Source organism: Lampetra fluviatilis, chromosome 4, assembly GCF_964198595.1.
Source record: "Lampetra fluviatilis chromosome 4, kcLamFluv1.1, whole genome shotgun sequence".
In the NCBI taxonomy this organism is placed as follows: Eukaryota; Metazoa; Chordata; class Hyperoartia; order Petromyzontiformes; family Petromyzontidae; genus Lampetra; species Lampetra fluviatilis.
The window spans coordinates 816,079-835,905 of record NC_136278.1 but is presented as its reverse complement, the minus strand read 5'-3'; the positions used below and the strand labels follow the sequence as shown (position 1 = coordinate 835,905).

General features: G+C 52.9%; 1 protein-coding gene across 1 annotated transcript; it reads left to right on the top strand.

Annotated features, from left to right (window-relative positions):
• The first annotated feature begins 1,650 nt into the window (after nucleotides 1-1,650).
• On the top strand, nucleotides 1,651-19,827 carry LOC144931241 (solute carrier family 2, facilitated glucose transporter member 5-like). The gene is made up of 13 exons (XM_078855045.1): nucleotides 1,651-1,710; nucleotides 2,948-3,046; nucleotides 3,527-3,687; nucleotides 3,871-3,995; nucleotides 4,302-4,447; nucleotides 4,822-4,954; nucleotides 5,518-5,705; nucleotides 15,918-16,028; nucleotides 16,936-17,037; nucleotides 18,135-18,210; nucleotides 18,459-18,586; nucleotides 19,004-19,098; nucleotides 19,626-19,827. Exons 1-13 carry the CDS (start codon nucleotides 1,651-1,653, stop codon nucleotides 19,786-19,788), a joined length of 1,587 nt encoding a protein of 528 aa, XP_078711171.1. The 3' UTR covers nucleotides 19,789-19,827.

The following is a 19,827-nucleotide window of genomic DNA, read 5'->3' as shown; positions in this document are numbered from 1 at the left end:
TGCTTCGCGCTGTTTTTGTTCCGAGCCGAAACGTGGCCGCAACCCGAGGGTCGTCGCGCCCTCGGCGCTGCTGCCCCCTGCGCCACTCCGCTGCTGGATGAAACTGCCCCAAACTGCCCACCCGGGAGTTGCGTTTGACCATACTTCACCACGCATGGTCGGCGCAGGTTGCTCAGATGTTAGCCACGGCCGGGAATCGAACTCGGGTGGGCCGGTGTTGTAGCGCAGTGCACTAACCACTCATCCCACCGCTCCATTTTTCTGCGAGTGGGTGGCGTGTGCCTGCATCTGTGTGTGTGGGGCTGTGTGTGTCTGTGTGTGTGTGTCTATGTGTGTGTCTGTGTGTGTCTAATTTAACAGCAGAGGTCTCACGCCGAATCAGTCGAGCGGCAAAATCTTTTCATCGGTTGCGTAACGCTGTGTGGAAGCTACCTGGTCTGTCGCTCCGCACGAAGCTTCAGGTCTTCTCGGCCAAAGTCATTCCCTCCCTTCTCTACGCCTGCGAAACGTGGACCCCCCTAATGGAGCATCTTCGCCGGTTGGAAACATTTAGGCTGGCCTGCCTACGATCCATCCTGGGTTTAACCAGGCTGGATTGTGTGAGGAGCTCACAAATCCTTGAAAGATCTGGGCAAAGTCCCATCGGTGAACTCCTCCGGCAGGCAAGGCTGCGTTGGCTGGGTCATGTAGCCCGCATGCCCAGCCACCGCATGCCTAAACAGCTTTTGTTCGGCCGGATCGAGGGGGCTAAACGGGCGCGGCACGGGCTAGAGAAGAGATGGAGTGATGTGGTACAGGAGGACGTGGAGCTGAGTGGACTTGCCGATGACTGGTACCAGCGGTGTCAAGATCGGCCTCGGTGGAGGAGGCTCGTGAAGGACGCTCCTGGGCAGTTGGAGGCAGTCGCCCTCCAACAACAACGGAGGGCGGAGGAGCGACGCTCACAACAACGAACGGAGCGCCGGGTGGCTAAAGCACAGCAAGTTGGTACAGTAGGGGGCACAGGTGGTGCATCAGCCAGTCATCTCGGTCATCTCAGTCAGTCTACCCGTGGCACCTGGGTCTGCCCCGTGACCTCCTGCCAGCGGGCGTTCGACACTTCACGTGGCCTCAAGGTGCACATGGCCTGGCACAAGCGTCGTGGTGAGTCACCGCCACTTAGTGGCGAATGGCGGTTGTTGTTTGTGTCTGTGTGTGTGGGGCTGTGTGTGTGTGTGGCTGTGTGTGTGTGTCTGTGTGTGTGTTTGTGTGTGTGTGGGGGGCTGTGTGTGCGGGATTGACATCTGCGGCAACGAGCGTTATAGCTCATCGGATTCCTGCCGAATAAATAAACATTCTGATTCTGACAGCACTCAAACTCCGGAGTGGTTGGGGCTGAGCGGTGGGGGAAGGGGGGGTTGAGATCTGCGCGTGGGGGGGAGGCGTCTCGGTGGTGGTGGGGGGAGGGGCCTGGGGAGGGGGGAGGGGTCTCGGTGGTGGTGAGGGGAGGGGTCTGGGGAGGGGGGAGGGGTCTGGGGAGGGGGGAGGGGTCTCAGTGGTGGAGGGGGGAGGGGTCTGGGGAGGGGACTGGGGAGGGGGGGAGGGACACGGGGACTCAGCGGCGAGTCCCCAGAGTTGAGGACCGCGGGTTGGACTCCAGGCGAGGAGGCAATGGGCTCCCTGTCGGACAGCATTCTGGAGACCTCGGAGACACTCACGGAGACCAACGGGGTGAGTGGCGACTCCACCAGCGTCATCATCACTTTGAACATCATCATCACTGTCAATATCAACACGATCATAGCCATCAGCACTATCGACCCCATTATCAACAACATCATCATCATTGTCCACGACTGTCATCATCACCGAGGCGAGCGGGTCGAGTGAGCACGGTTGGCAACGTACGGTGCAAAAGAAGTTCAACGCACATCATTTCCACATCATCATCCTCGCCATCATCATCATTACGACAAGCATGTCTACACCACCGTCGACACTCATGTCTACACCACCATCACCATCAGCATCGTCTCCATCACCGTCGACACTCATGTCTACACCACCATCAGCATCAGCATCGTCTCCATCACCGTCGACACTCATGTCTACACCACCATCACCATCAGCATCGTCTCCATCACCGTCGACACTCATGTCTACACCACCATCAGCATCGTCCACCATCTCCCCCCGTCCTGCGCTCGCTGGGATCCAGCGCCGTGGAGGCGCGGGTTGGTGGGTCACGCACAGATTTGTTCAACTCCAAATCCCCGCGGGGCTCCGAGTGTGGCGAGACGTGGGCAGCGCAGCAAGGTGGCTCTTGACGCGATCTGTGCGGAGCCACGGCTCGTCTCAGCCTTCTCCGATGTCCTCACGCACGACTTTTACCGGGACAAACGCAACACAACAACAGCGTGGCCTTAACACAACAACAACAACAAAGTACGTGATAGGCGACGTTTCGGGCAATGGCCCTTATTCACAGTAGAGAGAGAGAGAGGCCAGAGAAGTCCAGGTGGGAGTGAGTTGGAGACGACACTTTAAACGCCATGTGGCCTGGTCGCTTCAGTGGGAGGGCACCAAATTGCCCAAACATCGCAGTGGCCCAAGACCCCCTGCTCTGTACGGTACGAAATAACAATCTGAAATAACAATCTGAAATAACAATCTGAAATAACAATCTGAAAGAACAATCTGAGCATCACACAGACGGACTACGGCCCTCGCGACACAGCGGTTCGTGTCGACGAAGATGGAAGCATCGGTACGACGATTCTTACATCTCCCATCCCTGCCCTCCTCCCCCTACCCGGCCTTGCCCCTGCCCTTGTTGCTGCCCCCCTCTGCCTGCCCTCCCACCCCATGCCCCCTCCTAACTGCCCTCCCATCCCATCCCTCACCCCTGACTTCTCCTCTCGCTGCCCCCCCCCCTTGCTCCCCCCCTCTGTCTCGCTGCCCCCCACAGCGCCTCACGTGGTCGCTCTTCTCGCTGTCGCTGCTCGTGTCGCTCGGCTCCTCCGCGCTCTACGGCTACAACCTGGCCGTGGTGAACGCGCCGGCCGAGGTGAGGTCCGCGCCGCGGGTCACAGCGACGCGTTACGCCGCTTGCCGCGTGACCGGTGTGTGCGCGGTTCGGCTCGGGCGGGCCGCCCCGGTTAATACTGCCGCCCCTCGCCGTCTGCTTCACTCGCGGTGGACGACGAGAGGGGGAGCCGGTGACGTCGTTGGAGACGAGTGGACCCCCGTGTGTGCCTGCGGCGTCACGGTTCACGTTTTACTAACTCGAAAATTACTCAAATTGCGATTACACGTAGCAGCAATTATCTCCCTCGTGTCTCCGTATCCCCATAACTCGGTGTCTTCACGTGTCCCCCAGTCTCTGTGTCCCCGTGTCTCAGTGTCTTCACGTGTCCCCGTGTCTCAGTGTCTTCACGTGTCCCAGTGTCTCAGTGTCTTCACGTGTCCCCCAGTCTCTGTGTCCCCGTGTCTCAGTATCTTCACGTGTCCCCGTGTCTCAGTGTCTTCACGTGTCCCCGTGTCTCAGTACATCAAGACGTTCTACAACTCGAGCTGGGCTGGCCGCTACGGCGCCTCGCTCGGCACGGAGGGCCTCACGCTCCTCTACTCCCTCACCGTCTCCGTGTTCGCCATCGGGGGTCTCACGGGGTCCTGCCTCGTGGGGTTCCTCTGCTCGCGGCTCGGCAGGTACCCTTGTTTCCATATCCCCGTGTCCCCGTGTCCCCTCTCCCCCTGTCCCCGTGTCCCCGTGCCAGCGGGCTTCTTGTTATTTGCTCTGTTTTTGTTTTATATTTTATAAATATATACACACACACATATATAACGAACACCACCATCATCTCCTGGTGGTGGTGGTGGTGGTGGCTGCAGGAAGGGCACGCTGGCCTACAGCTCGCTCCTCGTCTTCCTGGCCGGCGCCCTCATGGCTGCGAGCAGCGCCGCTCGCTCCTTCGAGATCCTCATCCTGGGCCGCCTCGTCACGGGGGTCCACTCGGGTACGAGACCCCTACAGACCCCCCCCCCCCACACAAGGGACCCCTACGGGACCCCCCCCCCCCCCCACAGATCAGTCCACGAGACCCCTATGGATCACCCCCCTCACACGAGAGACCCGTATGGATCCCCACCGGGACCCCTACAAATGAATCCACGGGAGCCCCTCCAGCTCTGCTGCCCCCCCCCCCCCGTGTCCCCATCATCTCCGTTTCTGGGCAATGTTCTCACCATGACCCCCACGTGGCTGCGTTGTTGTTGCATTGTCCCCGTGTGTACCCCCGCCCCCCCCCCCCGTGCCCCACCAGGAATCGCTCTGAGCGTGGTCCCCATGTACCTCGGCGAGGTCGCCCCCAAGAACCTGCGCGGCTCAATGGGGCTCGTCCCCTCCGTCTTCATCTGCTTGGGGGTCTTCCTCGCGCAGTTCTTCGGCCTCAGGGAGGTCCTCGGCAAGGTGAGCGGAAAGCCGCGGAAGCCCTCTCGCCCACATCTCACCTGGGGATAGAAATGTCATTTCAGTTCTCTATCCCCCCCCCACCCCCCCATCAACGACGCTCCGGTGGGTGGGATTAGAAATCCGAGGAAGCACTTCATTCTGCGGTATATTCACCCGGAATATGTGTTAGAAATCCACAGAAGTCGTCTAACATCGTGGTGCGTTCACACATCTGCGTGTATCTGAAATCCATGGAACCCCCCCCCCCACCGATTAACTGCATGGCACGTGTTAGGAACACGTGGAAGGCCCATGTCTGACACCGTGGTGTCTTCGAGATGTGTGGCAGCCCTCACACCTGACCCCATGCCCTGCGTGCGTGCGCGAGTCAGGAGGAGTCGTGGCCGCTGGTCCTGAGCCTCATCGTGGTACCCGCCTTCATCCAGGCCATGCTGCTGCCCTGGTTCCCGGAGAGTCCCCGATACCTCCTCATCGATTGTAGGGACCCCGTGTCCGCCAGGCGAGGTGAGAGGAGCCCGGGGCCCTGAGACGCCGGGGGAGAGGGGGGAGGGGTGGGAGGTGCTGCGCATTGAGCGCCGTGACGTCACGCAGCGACAGCGCGATCGCAGCTCGGTGCAGAGGTTCGCGGTTCGAATCCGGCAGGCCGCACCGGTTATTACTGCGGGTGTACTGCGGGTGTACCGCCTGCTTCACAGCGGATGTTATAGATCCCGTGACAGCATGGGCCATGAGTCGACCCAGTTGTGCCGGCTTCAGGGTCCAATTTTGCTCAATTCGAAGCTCACCCGACAGATTGCTCATTTTGGGATCACACACACGCAGCCATTGTCTCCCCACAACTGGCGGACGAATGCCACCAGGTCACTCCTACAAACGAGACTCGTGCTGGTCTCCTTCGAGTTCTCACCTGGATATCAACAACATCGATGGCGCGCGGCGCATTGCACGTGGCGCGCGCGCGTCGCCCTCTCTCGCGGGCGCTCGATAACGGACGCGGCGGTGCGGGCGGTGCGACCCGTGGTGTGCCCCCCCCTCACCCCGACCCCCCCCCCCCCTGTCCTCCCCAGCGCTCGTGCGACTGCGCGGCACGCCCGACGTGCAGGCGGAGATGCAGGAGATGCGCACCGAGCAGCAGTCGCTGCTGGGCGTGCGCTGCGTGGGCGCGTGGGGCCTCCTGCACGACCGCTCGCTCCGCTGGCAGCTGCTGTCCGTGGCGGTCATCAACCTGGGCATGCAGCTGTCGGGCATCGACGCGGTGAGCTCCGCTCCACGTGCGGCGCCCGCGCCTCGCAGCGGGAGGCCGCCTGGGTTCGATCCCCGAATCGGGCGTCTCCACGTGTGGAGTTTGGATGTTCGCGCCCTGTGAGCACCCCCCCTCCCCCTCCCCGAAAGCCTCAACGGACTGTTGGGGCACGTGCTGTTAGCGAGTGGCAACCTATGAAGGCCGGCACGGCACACAAGGGGGTGGGTGGCCAGCACCACGCCCGGCCGCCTTTGTCTCCCCAGTGGCGATGTTCATTTGAGGCTGGGTCGATTACGTGCCTGGACTTACTCAATATTACACACACACCGACACGTAATACAAACCCCTTCTCACACCCACACACACAGATACACATCTGTACACGCACACCCATACGTACGCACCGCTACATGCGCACACCGTGCGCCACGAGTCCATCCTACCGCCATCAGCACTGCCCGGCAGTGTCCTCAGCCCTGATATCTGCCGCTTCCGCCTGTCCACTTCACTCATCCACCTATAGTACTCACCCATCTACAGTACTCATCCACCTATAGTACTCACCCATCTACAGTACTCATCCATCTACAGTACTCATCCATCTACAGTACTCATCCACCTACTGTACTCATCCACCTACAGTACTCATCTACCTACTGTACTCATCCACCTACAGTACTCATCCATCTACAGTACTCATCCACCTACTGTACTCATCCACCTACAGTACTCATCTACCTACTGTACTCATCCATCTACAGTACTCATCCACCTACAGTACTCATCCACCTACTGTACTCATCCACCTACAGTACTCATCCACCTACAGTACTCATCCACCTACTGTACTCATCCACCTACAGTACTCACCCATCTACAGTACTCATCCACCTACAGTACTCATCCACCTACTGTACTCATCCATCTACAGTACTCATCCACCTACTGTACTCATCCACCTACAGTACTCATCTACCTACTGTACTCATCCACCTACAGTACTCATCCACCTACAGTACTCATCCACCTACAGTACTCATCCACCTACAGTACTCATCCACCTACTGTACTCATCCATCTACAGTACTCATCCACCTACTGTACTCATCCACCTACAGTACTCATCTACCTACTGTACTCATCCACCTACTGTACTCATCCATCTACAGTACTCATCCACCTACAGTACTCATCCATCTACAGTACTCATCCACCTACAGTACTCATCCACCTACAGTACTCATCCACCTACAGTACTCATCCACCTACTGTACTCATCCATCTACAGTACTCATCCACCTACTGTACTCATCCACCTACAGTACTCATCTACCTACAGTACTCATCCACCTACAGTACTCATCCACCTACAGTACTCATCCACCTACAGTACTCATCCACCTACAGTACTCATCCACCTACTGTACTCATCCATCTACAGTACTCATCCACCTACTGTACTCATCCACCTACTGTACTCATCCACCTACAGTACTCATCCACCTACAGTACTCATCCACCTACTGTACTCATCCATCTACAGTACTCATCCACCTACTGTACTCATCCACCTACAGTACTCATCTACCTACAGTACTCATCCATCTACAGTACTCATCCACCTACAGTACTCATCCACCTACAGTACTCATCCACCTACAGTACTCATCCACCTACTGTACTCATCCATCTACAGTACTCATCCACCTACTGTACTCATCCACCTACTGTACTCATCCACCTACAGTACTCATCCACCTACAGTACTCATCCACCTACTGTACTCATCCATCTACAGTACTCATCCACCTACTGTACTCATCCACCTACAGTACTCATCCACCTACTGTACTCATCCACCTACAGTACTCATCTACCTACTGTACTCATCCATCTACAGTACTCATCCACCTACAGTACTCATCCACCTACAGTACTCATCCACCTACTGTACTCATCCATCTACAGTACTCATCCACCTACTGTACTCATCCACCTACAGTACTCATCTACCTACTGTACTCATCCACCTACAGTACTCATCCACCTACAGTACTCATCTACCTACTGTACTCATCCACCTACAGTACTCATCCACCTACTGTACTCATCCACCTACAGTACTCATCTACCTACTGTACTCATCCATCTACAGTACTCATCCACCTACTGTACTCATCCACCTACAGTACTCATCTACCTACTGTACTCATCCACCTACAGTACTCATCCACCTACAGTACTCATCTACCTACTGTACTCATCCACCTACAGTACTCATCCACCTACTGTACTCATCCACCTACAGTACTCATCTACCTACTGTACTCATCCACCTACAGTACTCATCCATCTACAGTACTCATCCACCTACTGTACTCATCCACCTACAGTACTCATCTACCTACTGTACTCATCCATCTACAGTACTCATCCACCTACAGTACTCATCCACCTACTGTACTCATCCACCTACAGTACTCATCCACCTACAGTACTCATCCACCTACTGTACTCATCCATCTACAGTACTCACCCATCTACAGTACTCATCCATCTACAGTACTCATCCACCTACAGTACTCATCCACCTACAGTACTCATCCACCTACAGTACTCATCCACCTACAGTACTCATCCATCTACAGTACTCATCCATCTACAGTACTCATCCATCTACAGTACTCATCCATCTACAGTACTCATCCACCTACAGTACTCATCCATCTACAGTACTCATCCACCTACAGTACTCATCCATCTACAGTACTCATCCATCTACAGTACTCATCCACCTACTGTACTCATCCACCTACAGTACTCACCCATCTACAGTACTCATCCACCTACAGTACTCACACCATCTACAGTACTCATCTACCTACAGTACTCATCCACCTACAGTACTCATCCATCTACAGTACTCATCCACCTACAGTACTCATCCACCTACAGTACTCATCCACCTACAGTACTCATCCACCTACAGTACTCATCCACCTACAGTACTCATCCAACCTACTGTACTCATCCACACTACTGTACTCATCCACCTACAGTACTCATCTACCTACAGTACTCAATCCACCTACAGTACTCATCCACCTACTGTACTCATCCACCTACAGAACTCATCCACCTACAGTAACTCATCCACCTACAGTACTCATCCACCTAACAGTACTCATCCACCTACAGTACTCATCCACCTACAGTACTCATCCACCTACAGTACTCATCCACCTACTGTACTCATCCACCTACAGTACTCATCCACCTACAGTACTCATCTACCTACAGTACTCATCCACCTACTGTACTCATCCACCTACAGTACTCATCCACCTACTGTACTCATCCACCTACATACTCATCCACCTACTGTACTCATCCACCTACAGTACTCATCCATCTACAGTACTCATCCACCTACAGTACTCATCCACCTACAGTACTCATCTACTACAGTACTCATCCACCTACAGTACTCATCCACCTACAGTACTCATCTACCTACAGTACTCATCCACCTACAGTACTCATCCACCTACAGTACTCATCACCTACAGTACTCATCCACCTACAGTACTCATCCACCTACAGTACTCATCCACCTACAGTACACTCATCCATCTACAGTACTCATCCACCTACAGTACTCATCCATCTACAGTACTCATCCATCTACAGTACTCATCCACCTACATACTCATCCACCAACAGTACTCACCCATCTACAGTACTCATCCACCTACAGTACTCATTCACCTACAGTACTCATCCACCTACAGTACTCATCCATCTACAGTACTCATCCATCTACAGTACTCATCCACCTACATACTCATCCAACCTACAGTACTCATCCACCTACATACTCATCCATCTACAGTACTCATCCACCTACAGTACTCATCTACCTACAGTACTCATCTACCTACAGTACTCATCCACCTACAGTACTCATCCCCCTACAGTACTCATCCATCTACAGTACTCGTCCACCTACAGTACTCATCCACCTACAGTACTCATCTACCTACAGTACTCATCCATCTACAGTACTCATCCACCTACAGTACTCACCCATCTACAGTACTCATCTACCTACAGTACTCATCCATCTACAGTACTCATCCACCTACAGTACTCACCCATCTACAGTACTCATCTACCTACAGTACTCATCCATCTACAGTACTCGTCCACCTACAGTACTCATCCACCTACAGTACTCATCTACCTACAGTACTCATCCATCTACAGTACTCATCCACCTACAGTACTCATCCACCTACAGTACTCATCCACCTACAGTACTCATCCCCCCTACAGTACTCATACCACCTACAGTACTCATCTACCTACAGTACTCATCCACCTACAGTACTCATCCCCCTACAGTACTCATCCATCTACAGTACTCATCCACCTACATACTCATCCACCTACAGTACTCATCTACCTACAGTACTCATCCACCTACAGTACTCATCCCCCTACAGTACTCATCCATCTACAGTACTCGTCCACCTACAGTACTCATCCACCCTACAGTACTCATCCATCTACAGTACTCATCCACCTACAGTACTCATCCACCTACAGTACTCATCTACCTACAGTACTCATCCACCTACAGTACTCATCCATCTACAGTACTCATCCATCTACAGTACTCATCCATCTACAGTACTCATCCATCTACAGTACTCATCTACCTACAGTACTCATTCACCTACAGTACTCATCTACCTACAGTACTCATCCATCTACAGTACTCATCCACCTACAGTACTCACCCATCTACAGTACTCATCCACCTACAGTACTCATCCATCTACAGTACTCATCTACCTACAGTACTCATCCATCTACAGTACTCATCCACCTACAGTACTCACCCATCTACAGTACTCATCCACCTACAGTACTCATCCATCTACAGTACTCATCTACCTACAGTACTCATCCATCTACAGTACTCATCCATCTACAGTACTCATCCATCTACAGTACTCATCCACCTACAGTACTCATCCATCTACAGTACTCATCCATCTACAGTACTCATCCACCTACAGTACTCATCCATCTACAGTACTCATCCATCTACAGTACTCATCCATCTACAGTACTCATCCACCTACAGTACTCATCCATCTACAGTACTCATCTACCTACAGTACTCATCCACCTACAGTACTCATCCATCTACAGTACTCATCCACCTACAGTACTCATCCACCTACAGTACTCACCCATCTACAGTACTCATCCACCTACAGTACTCATCCATCTACAGTACTCATCTACCTACAGTACTCATCCATCTACAGTACTCATCCACCTACAGTACTCACCCATCTACAGTACTCATCCACCTACAGTACTCATCCATCTACAGTACTCATCCACCTACAGTACTCATCCACCTACAGTACTCATCTACCTACAGTACTCATCCACCTACAGTACTCACCCATCTACAGTACTCATCCACCTACAGTACTCATCCATCTACAGTACTCATCCACCTACAGTACTCACCCATCTACAGTACTCATCCACCTACAGTACTCATCCATCTACAGTACTCATCTACCTACAGTACTCATCCATCTACAGTACTCATCCATCTACAGTACTCATCTACCTACAGTACTCATCCACCTACAGTACTCATCCATCTACAGTACTCATCTACCTACAGTACTCATCCATCTACAGTACTCATCCATCTACAGTACTCATCCACCTACAGTACTCACCCACCTACAGTACTCATCCACCTACAGTACTCATCCACCTACAGTACTCATCCACCTACAGTACTCATCCATCTACAGTACTCATCCACCTACAGTACTCATCTACCTACAGTACTCATCCATCTACAGTACTCATCCACCTACAGTACTCATCCACCTACAGTACTCATCCATCTACAGTACTCATCCACCTACAGTACTCATCCACCTACAGTACTCATCCATCTACAGTACTCATCCACCTACAGTACTCATCTACCTACAGTACTCATCCATCTACAGTACTCATCCACCTACAGTACTCATCCACCTACAGTACTCATCCACCTACAGTACTCATCCACCTACAGTACTCATCCATCTACAGTACTCATCCACCTACAGTACTCATCCACCTACAGTACTCATCCATCTACAGTACTCATCCACCTACAGTACTCACCCACCTACAGTACTCATCCACCTACAGTACTCATCCACCTACAGTACTCATCCACCTACAGTACTCATCCATCTACAGTACTCATCTACCTACAGTACTCATCCATCTACAGTACTCATCCATCTACAGTACTCACCCACCTACAGTACTCATCCACCTACAGTACTCATCCACCTACAGTACTCATCCATCTACAGTACTCATCCACCTACAGTACTCACCCATCTACAGTACTCATCCACCTACAGTACTCACCCACCTACAGTACTCATCCACCTACAGTACTCATCTACCTACAGTACTCATCCATCTACAGTACTCATCCATCTACAGTACTCATCCACCTACAGTACTCATCCATCTACAGTACTCATCCATCTACAGTACTCACCCATCTACAGTACTCATCTACCTACAGTACTCATCCATCTACAGTACTCATCCATCTACAGTACTCATCCACCTACAGTACTCACCCATCTACAGTACTCATCCATCTACAGTACTCATCCACCTACAGTACTCACCCATCTACAGTACTCATCCACCTACAGTACTCATCCACCTACAGTACTCATCTACCTACAGTACTCACCCATCTACAGTACTCATCCACCTACAGTACTCATCTACCTACAGTACTCATCCACCTACAGTACTCATCTACCTACAGTACTCATCCACCTACAGTACTCATCCACCTACAGTACTCACCCATCTACAGTACTCATCCATCTACAGTACTCATCCATCTACAGTACTCATCCACCTACAGTACTCATCTACCTACAGTACTCATCTACCTACAGTACTCATCCATCTACAGTACTCATCCACCTACAGTACTCATCCATCTACAGTACTCATCCATCTACAGTACTCATCCACCTACAGTACTCACCCATCTACAGTACTCATCCATCTACAGTACTCATCCACCTACAGTACTCATCCATCTACAGTACTCACCCATCTACAGTACTCATCCACCTACAGTACTCACCCATCTACAGTACTCATCCACCTACAGTACTCACCCATCTACAGTACTCACCCATCTACAGTACTCATCCACCTACAGTACTCATCCATCTACAGTACTCATCCACCTACAGTACTCATCCATCTACAGTACTCATCCATCTACAGTACTCATCCATCTACAGTACTCACCCACCTACAGTACTCATCCACCTACAGTACTCACCCATCTACAGTACTCATCCATCTACAGTACTCATCCATCTACAGTACTCATCCATCTACAGTACTCATCCACCTACAGTACTCATCTACCTACAGTACTCATCCATCTACAGTACTCATCTACCTACAGTACTCATCCACCTACAGTACTCATCTACCTACAGTACTCATCCATCTACAGTACTCATCTACCTACAGTACTCATCCATCTACAGTACTCATCCACCTACAGTACTCATCTACCTACAGTACTCATCCACCTACAGTACTCATCTACCTACAGTACTCATCTACCTACAGTACTCATCCATCTACAGTACTCATCCATCTACAGTACTCATCCACCTACAGTACTCATCTACCTACAGTACTCATCCATCTACAGTACTCATCTACCTACAGTACTCATCCACCTACAGTACTCATCTACCTACAGTACTCATCCATCTACAGTACTCATTCATCTACAGTACTCATCCACCTACAGTACTCATCCATCTACAGTACTCACCCATCTACAGTACTCATCTACCTACAGTACTCATCCATCTACAGTACTCATTCATCTACAGTACTCATCCATCTACAGTACTCATTCATCTACAGTACTCACCCATCTACAGTACTCATCTACCTACAGTACTCATCCACCTACAGTACTCATCCATCTACAGTACTCATCCATCTACAGTACTCATCCATCTACAGTACTCATTCATCTACAGTACTCATCCACCTACAGTACTCATCTACCTACAGTACTCATCTACCTACAGTACTCATCCACCTACAGTACTCATCCACCTACAGTACTCATCTACCTACAGTACTCATCCACCTACAGTACTCATCCATCTACAGTACTCATCCATCTACAGTACTCATCCATCTACAGTACTCATTCATCTACAGTACTCATCCACCTACAGTACTCATCCACCTACAGTACTCATCCACCTACAGTACTCATCCACCTACAGTACTCATCCATCTACAGTACTCATCCATCTACAGTACTCATCTACCTACTGTACTCATCTATCCGCAAGAGCCACGCTGAGTCGTGGGACTCTTAATGAGGAGGGCGCTGCCTCCTTGGCTGACGACGAGGAGAGACGTCCACTGCCTCTTACCCAGGCCTCGTGAGCTCGATATTTGGGGTTTGCGGCGTCTCTCTCCCCGTGGTCGCGAGGATTTTTCTCTGGGTCCTCCGGTTTTTTCCCTCCTCCATTTAGAACCAAAATGTGTCCAGAGTTTTTGGCCGCGATACAGTTCCACGTGATAAGCCACTTCGTTGAGACAACATTTGTGTCCATGTCGCTTCTGGAAAAGAGCTGTATAATAGCCTAGTGGACCTTACCTGGTAAAATAAAAAATCAATAGCTCAGAGTTTAGTTTATTTTTACGCAATTCATGATGAGTTGTGTTTGTTATCCACGTGGGGAGGAAACCGGAGCACCCTGAGAAATGAAACGCCTTGCACGAGAGTGGAGTCCTTGACGATAAACATCTGCCAGTTCACCCAGCGTTGGTTGAAGCCAGAGTTTGACTCTGCTGATGAGACACCGCACGTCGAAACTGTATTGATCCAAATGTCGCTTGAAATGTTGCACTCCGAAAAGGCTGTGCAGTTTACGGGATGTGTAACATTTTTTTTCATTCTTTTTAATGTGGAAGGACAGATATGTGAAGATGCCATAGTTGTCTACTGCCGATTGAATCTGTGGGATGAGGAGAGCGTTTGTATTTGTCTCATGGAGGGAGGGGAGAGGGGGTGGGGAGCCGCAGGCCGCGCCGTGTTTCACGCTCATCTTGTCGCTTCGTCACGAACCCAAAATACCACGGAGCGCGGCGCCCCAGGCTCCCGGCCCGGTGATCATTCTCCCTGTGGGTTCTGTCTCCCTGTGTCTTTCTCTGTCTCTCTGTGTGTCTCTCTCTGTCTCCCTGAGGGTCCCTGTCTCCCTGTCTCCCTGTGGGTCCCTGTCTCCCTGTGTCTTTCTCTCTCTGTCTCCCTGTGGGTCCCTGTCTCCCTGTGTGTGTCTCTCTCTCTCTCTGTCTCCCTGTGTCTTTCTCTCTTTGTCTCCCTGTGTGTGTCTCTCTCTCTCTCTGTCTCCCTGTGGGTCCCTGTCTCCCTGTGTCCCTTTCTCCCTGTCTCCCTGGGTCTCTGTCTCCCTGGGTCTCTCTCTCCCTCTCCCCCTGGGTCCCCGTCTCCCTGGGACCCCGTATGACCATGCTCCTGTTTTTCTAAACCCCTGTTTCGCAGTGCCGATTGAGTGCCGTATCAGTGTCCCTGTGCCCAAGTACTGTCGTGTCCCCGAACCTCCACGTGCTCTTGGCCCAGTCCCCCCCTTAAGTCTGCCACCTCATGTCTCCATCTCCCCATGGCTCCGTTACTCTTCCCGTGTCGCCGTGTCCCCTAAACCCCGCGTCCCCGGAGGTATCCCCGTGTCCCCGCACCCTCTGGGTCTCTTTGACCCCACGTCCCCGTGACCCCTCTCTCCGTTCCAAGGGTAGGACAAACAGGATCGGTTCAATTCCCACTCTACAGAAGGAACTGTGTTGATCTTATTGTGGAGAATTATTACAATAGAAAGCCTCCCTCTTTGTCACGAGGGTCCTGCTGTATCGGGATGTTTGGCCGATTCCATGAATGAGGGACTGACAAACAGACATGGCCAGCGTTGAGGATCATGTTGTTGATGTTTCTTTCAAATAAAACGTCGCTTTCACTGCTCGGATTGCCAACGAATGACTGCAGCCGTGACCCTTCGACCCCACGCCCCTTGCCCTCCTCTCTCACCGCAGATCTGGTTTTACACGAACTCCATCTTTGCGAGCGCGGGGATCGGCGAGCTAAACTTGTCCTACGTGACGGTGGGGACGGGCGGCATCGAGATCCTCGCCGGGGTGCTGGGGGTGAGGCCCCCCGAGACCCCTAAACCATCCCCCCACCCCGACCTCCACTCCATCCTGGTGACCCGTGAACTACACCCAAAGCAGCCTCGTGGTCTAGAATCGATCCGAACCCAGCCTCACGACACCCCTTCGTCAGCCAGCATCCTAGTGCTGCCCTCTCCTGTGTGGGTCAGAGGTCACGTTAGGGGACCACAGAGGTAGCTCTGCAGTATTCACTTCCTTGGGCCGTTCTCCAACACGAAGGGGCCGTTCTCCAACACGAAGGGGCCGTTCTCCAACACGAAGGGGCCGTTCTCCAACACGAAGGGGCCGTTCTCCAAGGGATCTGGAATGGATTCGTGACGACGCGACGCCGATAGCGTGATCAACTTGTGAGAAAGACCAAAACAAGCTGGCCTCGTGACCCCTAATCCAGCCTCGTGACCCCTGAACCAGCCTCGTGACCCCTAAAACCAGCCTCGTGACCCCTGTACCAACCCAAAAACTTAATGTATGCCGAAAACAACCCTAAATCACCCCATAACGTTTAAGTCAACGCCTAAACGAACTTTTAAGCTATCATCTACAATAAACGACCTTATCCTATACAACAAACTCAACGCATTTGTCAGGAATACCGTGGCCTTTAAAGAAAAAAATATATACTTGGTGACGTTTCGGCGCAATGGCCCTTCCTCATAGCACATAAACAAACATAAAAAACATGAATCCTCCAACAACCATCTTGTTCAATCAACTCCTCTCGTCTCCGAAACCACCTCCTCCTTTAAGCACCACCGAGAGATGGGGCCGTGACTGATGTCCACGTGTGTCCGTGTATCTCCCTGTTTCCGTATGTCCCTGTGTATCACCGCGTGTCCCTGTGCATCCTTGCATGTCTCCCCCGTGTCTATCCCGCGTGTCCCAGGGTCTCACGATCGAGCGGCTGGGCAGACGGAAGTTGCTCATTGGGGGGTTCGTGCTCATGGGGCTCTGCTCGGCAGGGATCACCTTCTCCCTGCTGCTCGAGGTGCCGCCCGCCGGGGCCGCGAGCGCCACCACTAGACACCCAACGCGGAGGAGCTGGGGTTAGGGCCAGTGGCTGGTTGGTTAGGGCTACTACTAGTGGTGTGCTGGTTAGGGCTACTACTAGTGGTGTGCTGGTTAGGGCTACTACTCGTGGCTGCCACCGCCCACCCTGCTGCAGGCTGCAGCGCCTCTCCACCGTGGCCGCGCCTCTCTCGCGTGGTCACAGCGCCTCCTGGTGGCGCCCCCGGGGAGAGGACACACTTGCCCGTGCGCCGATGTGTATACATGCGTGTACACGCGTACCTGTGTGTACGCGCGTTTGTGGAAGTTATCTGACCTATCACTCCATACGAAGCTCCGGGTCTTTTCGGCCGAAGTTATTCCCGCCATTCTCTAAGGTTGCAAAATGTGGACCTCTTTCAAGGAACATCTGTGCCGGTTAGAAATATTCAGGCTGACCTGGCTACGATCCATCCTGGGTTTAACCAGGCTGGATCGTGTGAGGAGCTCACCGATTAGTTAAGGATCTGAACACAGTCCCATCAGCCTCTGGCAGGCGAGGCTGCTTTGGCTGGGTTACGTAGCCCGCATGACAAGCCACCACATGCTCAAGTAGCTTCTGTTTGGCCAGATAGAGGATAGTGGGGACTACACGGGTGCGGCATGGGCTGGAGAAGATTTGGCAGATATGGTACATGCGGAACAGGAGGATGTGAAACTGAGTGGACTTGCCAACTGGCACCAGAGGTGTCAAGATCAGCCTCCTCTGTGGACGAGGCTGATCTTGACCACCCATTAGGAGGCTAATGGGTGGTTGGAGGCCTTCGCGCTCCATCAATAACGGAGGGCAGAGAAGCGATGCTCACAAACATTAGCGGAGGATCGGGCGGATGAAACGCAGCAAGTTGGCAGAGTAGGAAGCACAGGTGGTGCCACTGCCAGTATCCCGTGACCTCCTGTCAGTGAGCCTTCCACACTTCACGTGGCCTAAAAGTGCACCCAGCCTGACACAAGCGCCGTGCTGACGTCACCACCACTCTGTGGTGAATGGCAACTGTTGTTGTTGTTGCTGTAGACGTGCCCCCGTGTGTGCCGCAGGACACGGTGTCGTGGATGCCGTACGTGAGCGTGGCGTGCGTGGCGGGCATCATCGGCGGATTCTGTATTGGACCAGGTCAGTAGTACTTGACCCCTGATCTCTCTACCCATTGACCCCTGATCATTGTACCTCAACCCAGGGTCATTCACTCTCATCCCTGACCTGGAGCTGCCCTCCATCTCCACAGTCCACGTTGACCATCACGTTCCACTGTCAAGATCAGTGTCATGGTCAGCGTCAGGCGACATCGCACTGACAGGGGTCAGGGTCTGCACATCTTTTTTTGTATCCCCTCCACCCCCCCCCCCTCCCGGGCCCCACAGCGGGGATCCCGTTCATCATCACGGCGGAGCTGTTCAGGCAGTCGCACCGCCCGGCCGCCTACATCGTGGGGGGCTCCCTCAACTGGGTGTCCAACTTCACCGTGGGCTTCGTCTTCCCCTTCCTGCAGGCGAGTGCGGAGGGATGGTGGTGATGAGGGAGGGCGAGAGGAAAGGGTGCGGCCGTGTGATGCATGTGTGGTGTGGGGTGAGGTGTGAGGATGTGAGCTGTGGGGTGAGAAGGATGTGTGGGTTTAGGGGGAACAGTGTCACGTGAGGGGTGAGGGGTATCTGGGAGCACAAGTGGTACATCTGCCAGTCGTCTCAGCCAGTTAACCCACATGGCCTCAAAGTATACCTAGCCTGGCACAAGCACTGAGGTGATGTCACCGCGACTTGAGGCTGAGTCGACCTGGTTAGAGCCCACGACCGGTTTTGATTGTAATTGGCCGTGAGTGAGAATTAAACTCGGGTTGTCGGGTTGGTAGCGCAGTGCGCTGACCGCTACTCATTCCCACACGATGTCCCCCCCTCCCTGGTGCCACCAGGAGAGCGCGGGCCCCTACTGCTACCTGGTGTTCGCTACCGTGTGCATCCTCACGGCCATCTACGTCTACCTGGTGATTCCCGAGACGCGCAACAGGTGTGTGCCATCGAGGTGTGGGTGAGTGCGTGGGTGAGGGTGTGAATGAGTGAATGAGCCACCCTTGCAGTAACACAAGCGACTGAGCGCGGTGATAAAATTATAAACGGTGTTATTGCCAGGGCAAAAACATTCTCCCCTCTAGTACCCGATTAGTGCGGCAAAGATGTTCGTGCCGGTTTGAAGTGGCAGGCCTCATGTGACCCTCATGGGCTTTGCCCACCACTACCCTAAACCATGGCTTAATTTTCAGCCGGGTTTGTCTGGGATGGTGACCCAGGAAATGTCTGCACCAGGCACGCCACATCCAGTATACCCCTCGCTATGACTAAGGATGCTAGTCTCCTATCTACTTTAGTCTTCGAGCGATCTGAACTTTTTAAAGCTCTGGGTAGGCCTCATATGGTCTTTGCGGAACGTCTAAAATGAAGTTGCAGACGGTGTCTGGCCCACGGGTCATTAGTTCCCCCCACTTCCCTGAACCCCATGACCCCTGACCCCGTGAACCTGTGACCATCTCCTTACAGGACGTTTTTGGAGATCACCGAGATGTTTGGGCGAAGGAGCCAGGCTGAGGGTGAAGGAGCGACCGGGTTACCCAAGTGGCTCCACGCCATCCGACTCCGCCGCCTCTCCTCCAAGGCCCCGCCGCTCGGCTACGGGGCCCTGTATGACAGCCTGAGCATGTGAAGGCACGAGAGGGACAGCATGTGTGCGAAATATCTTGAG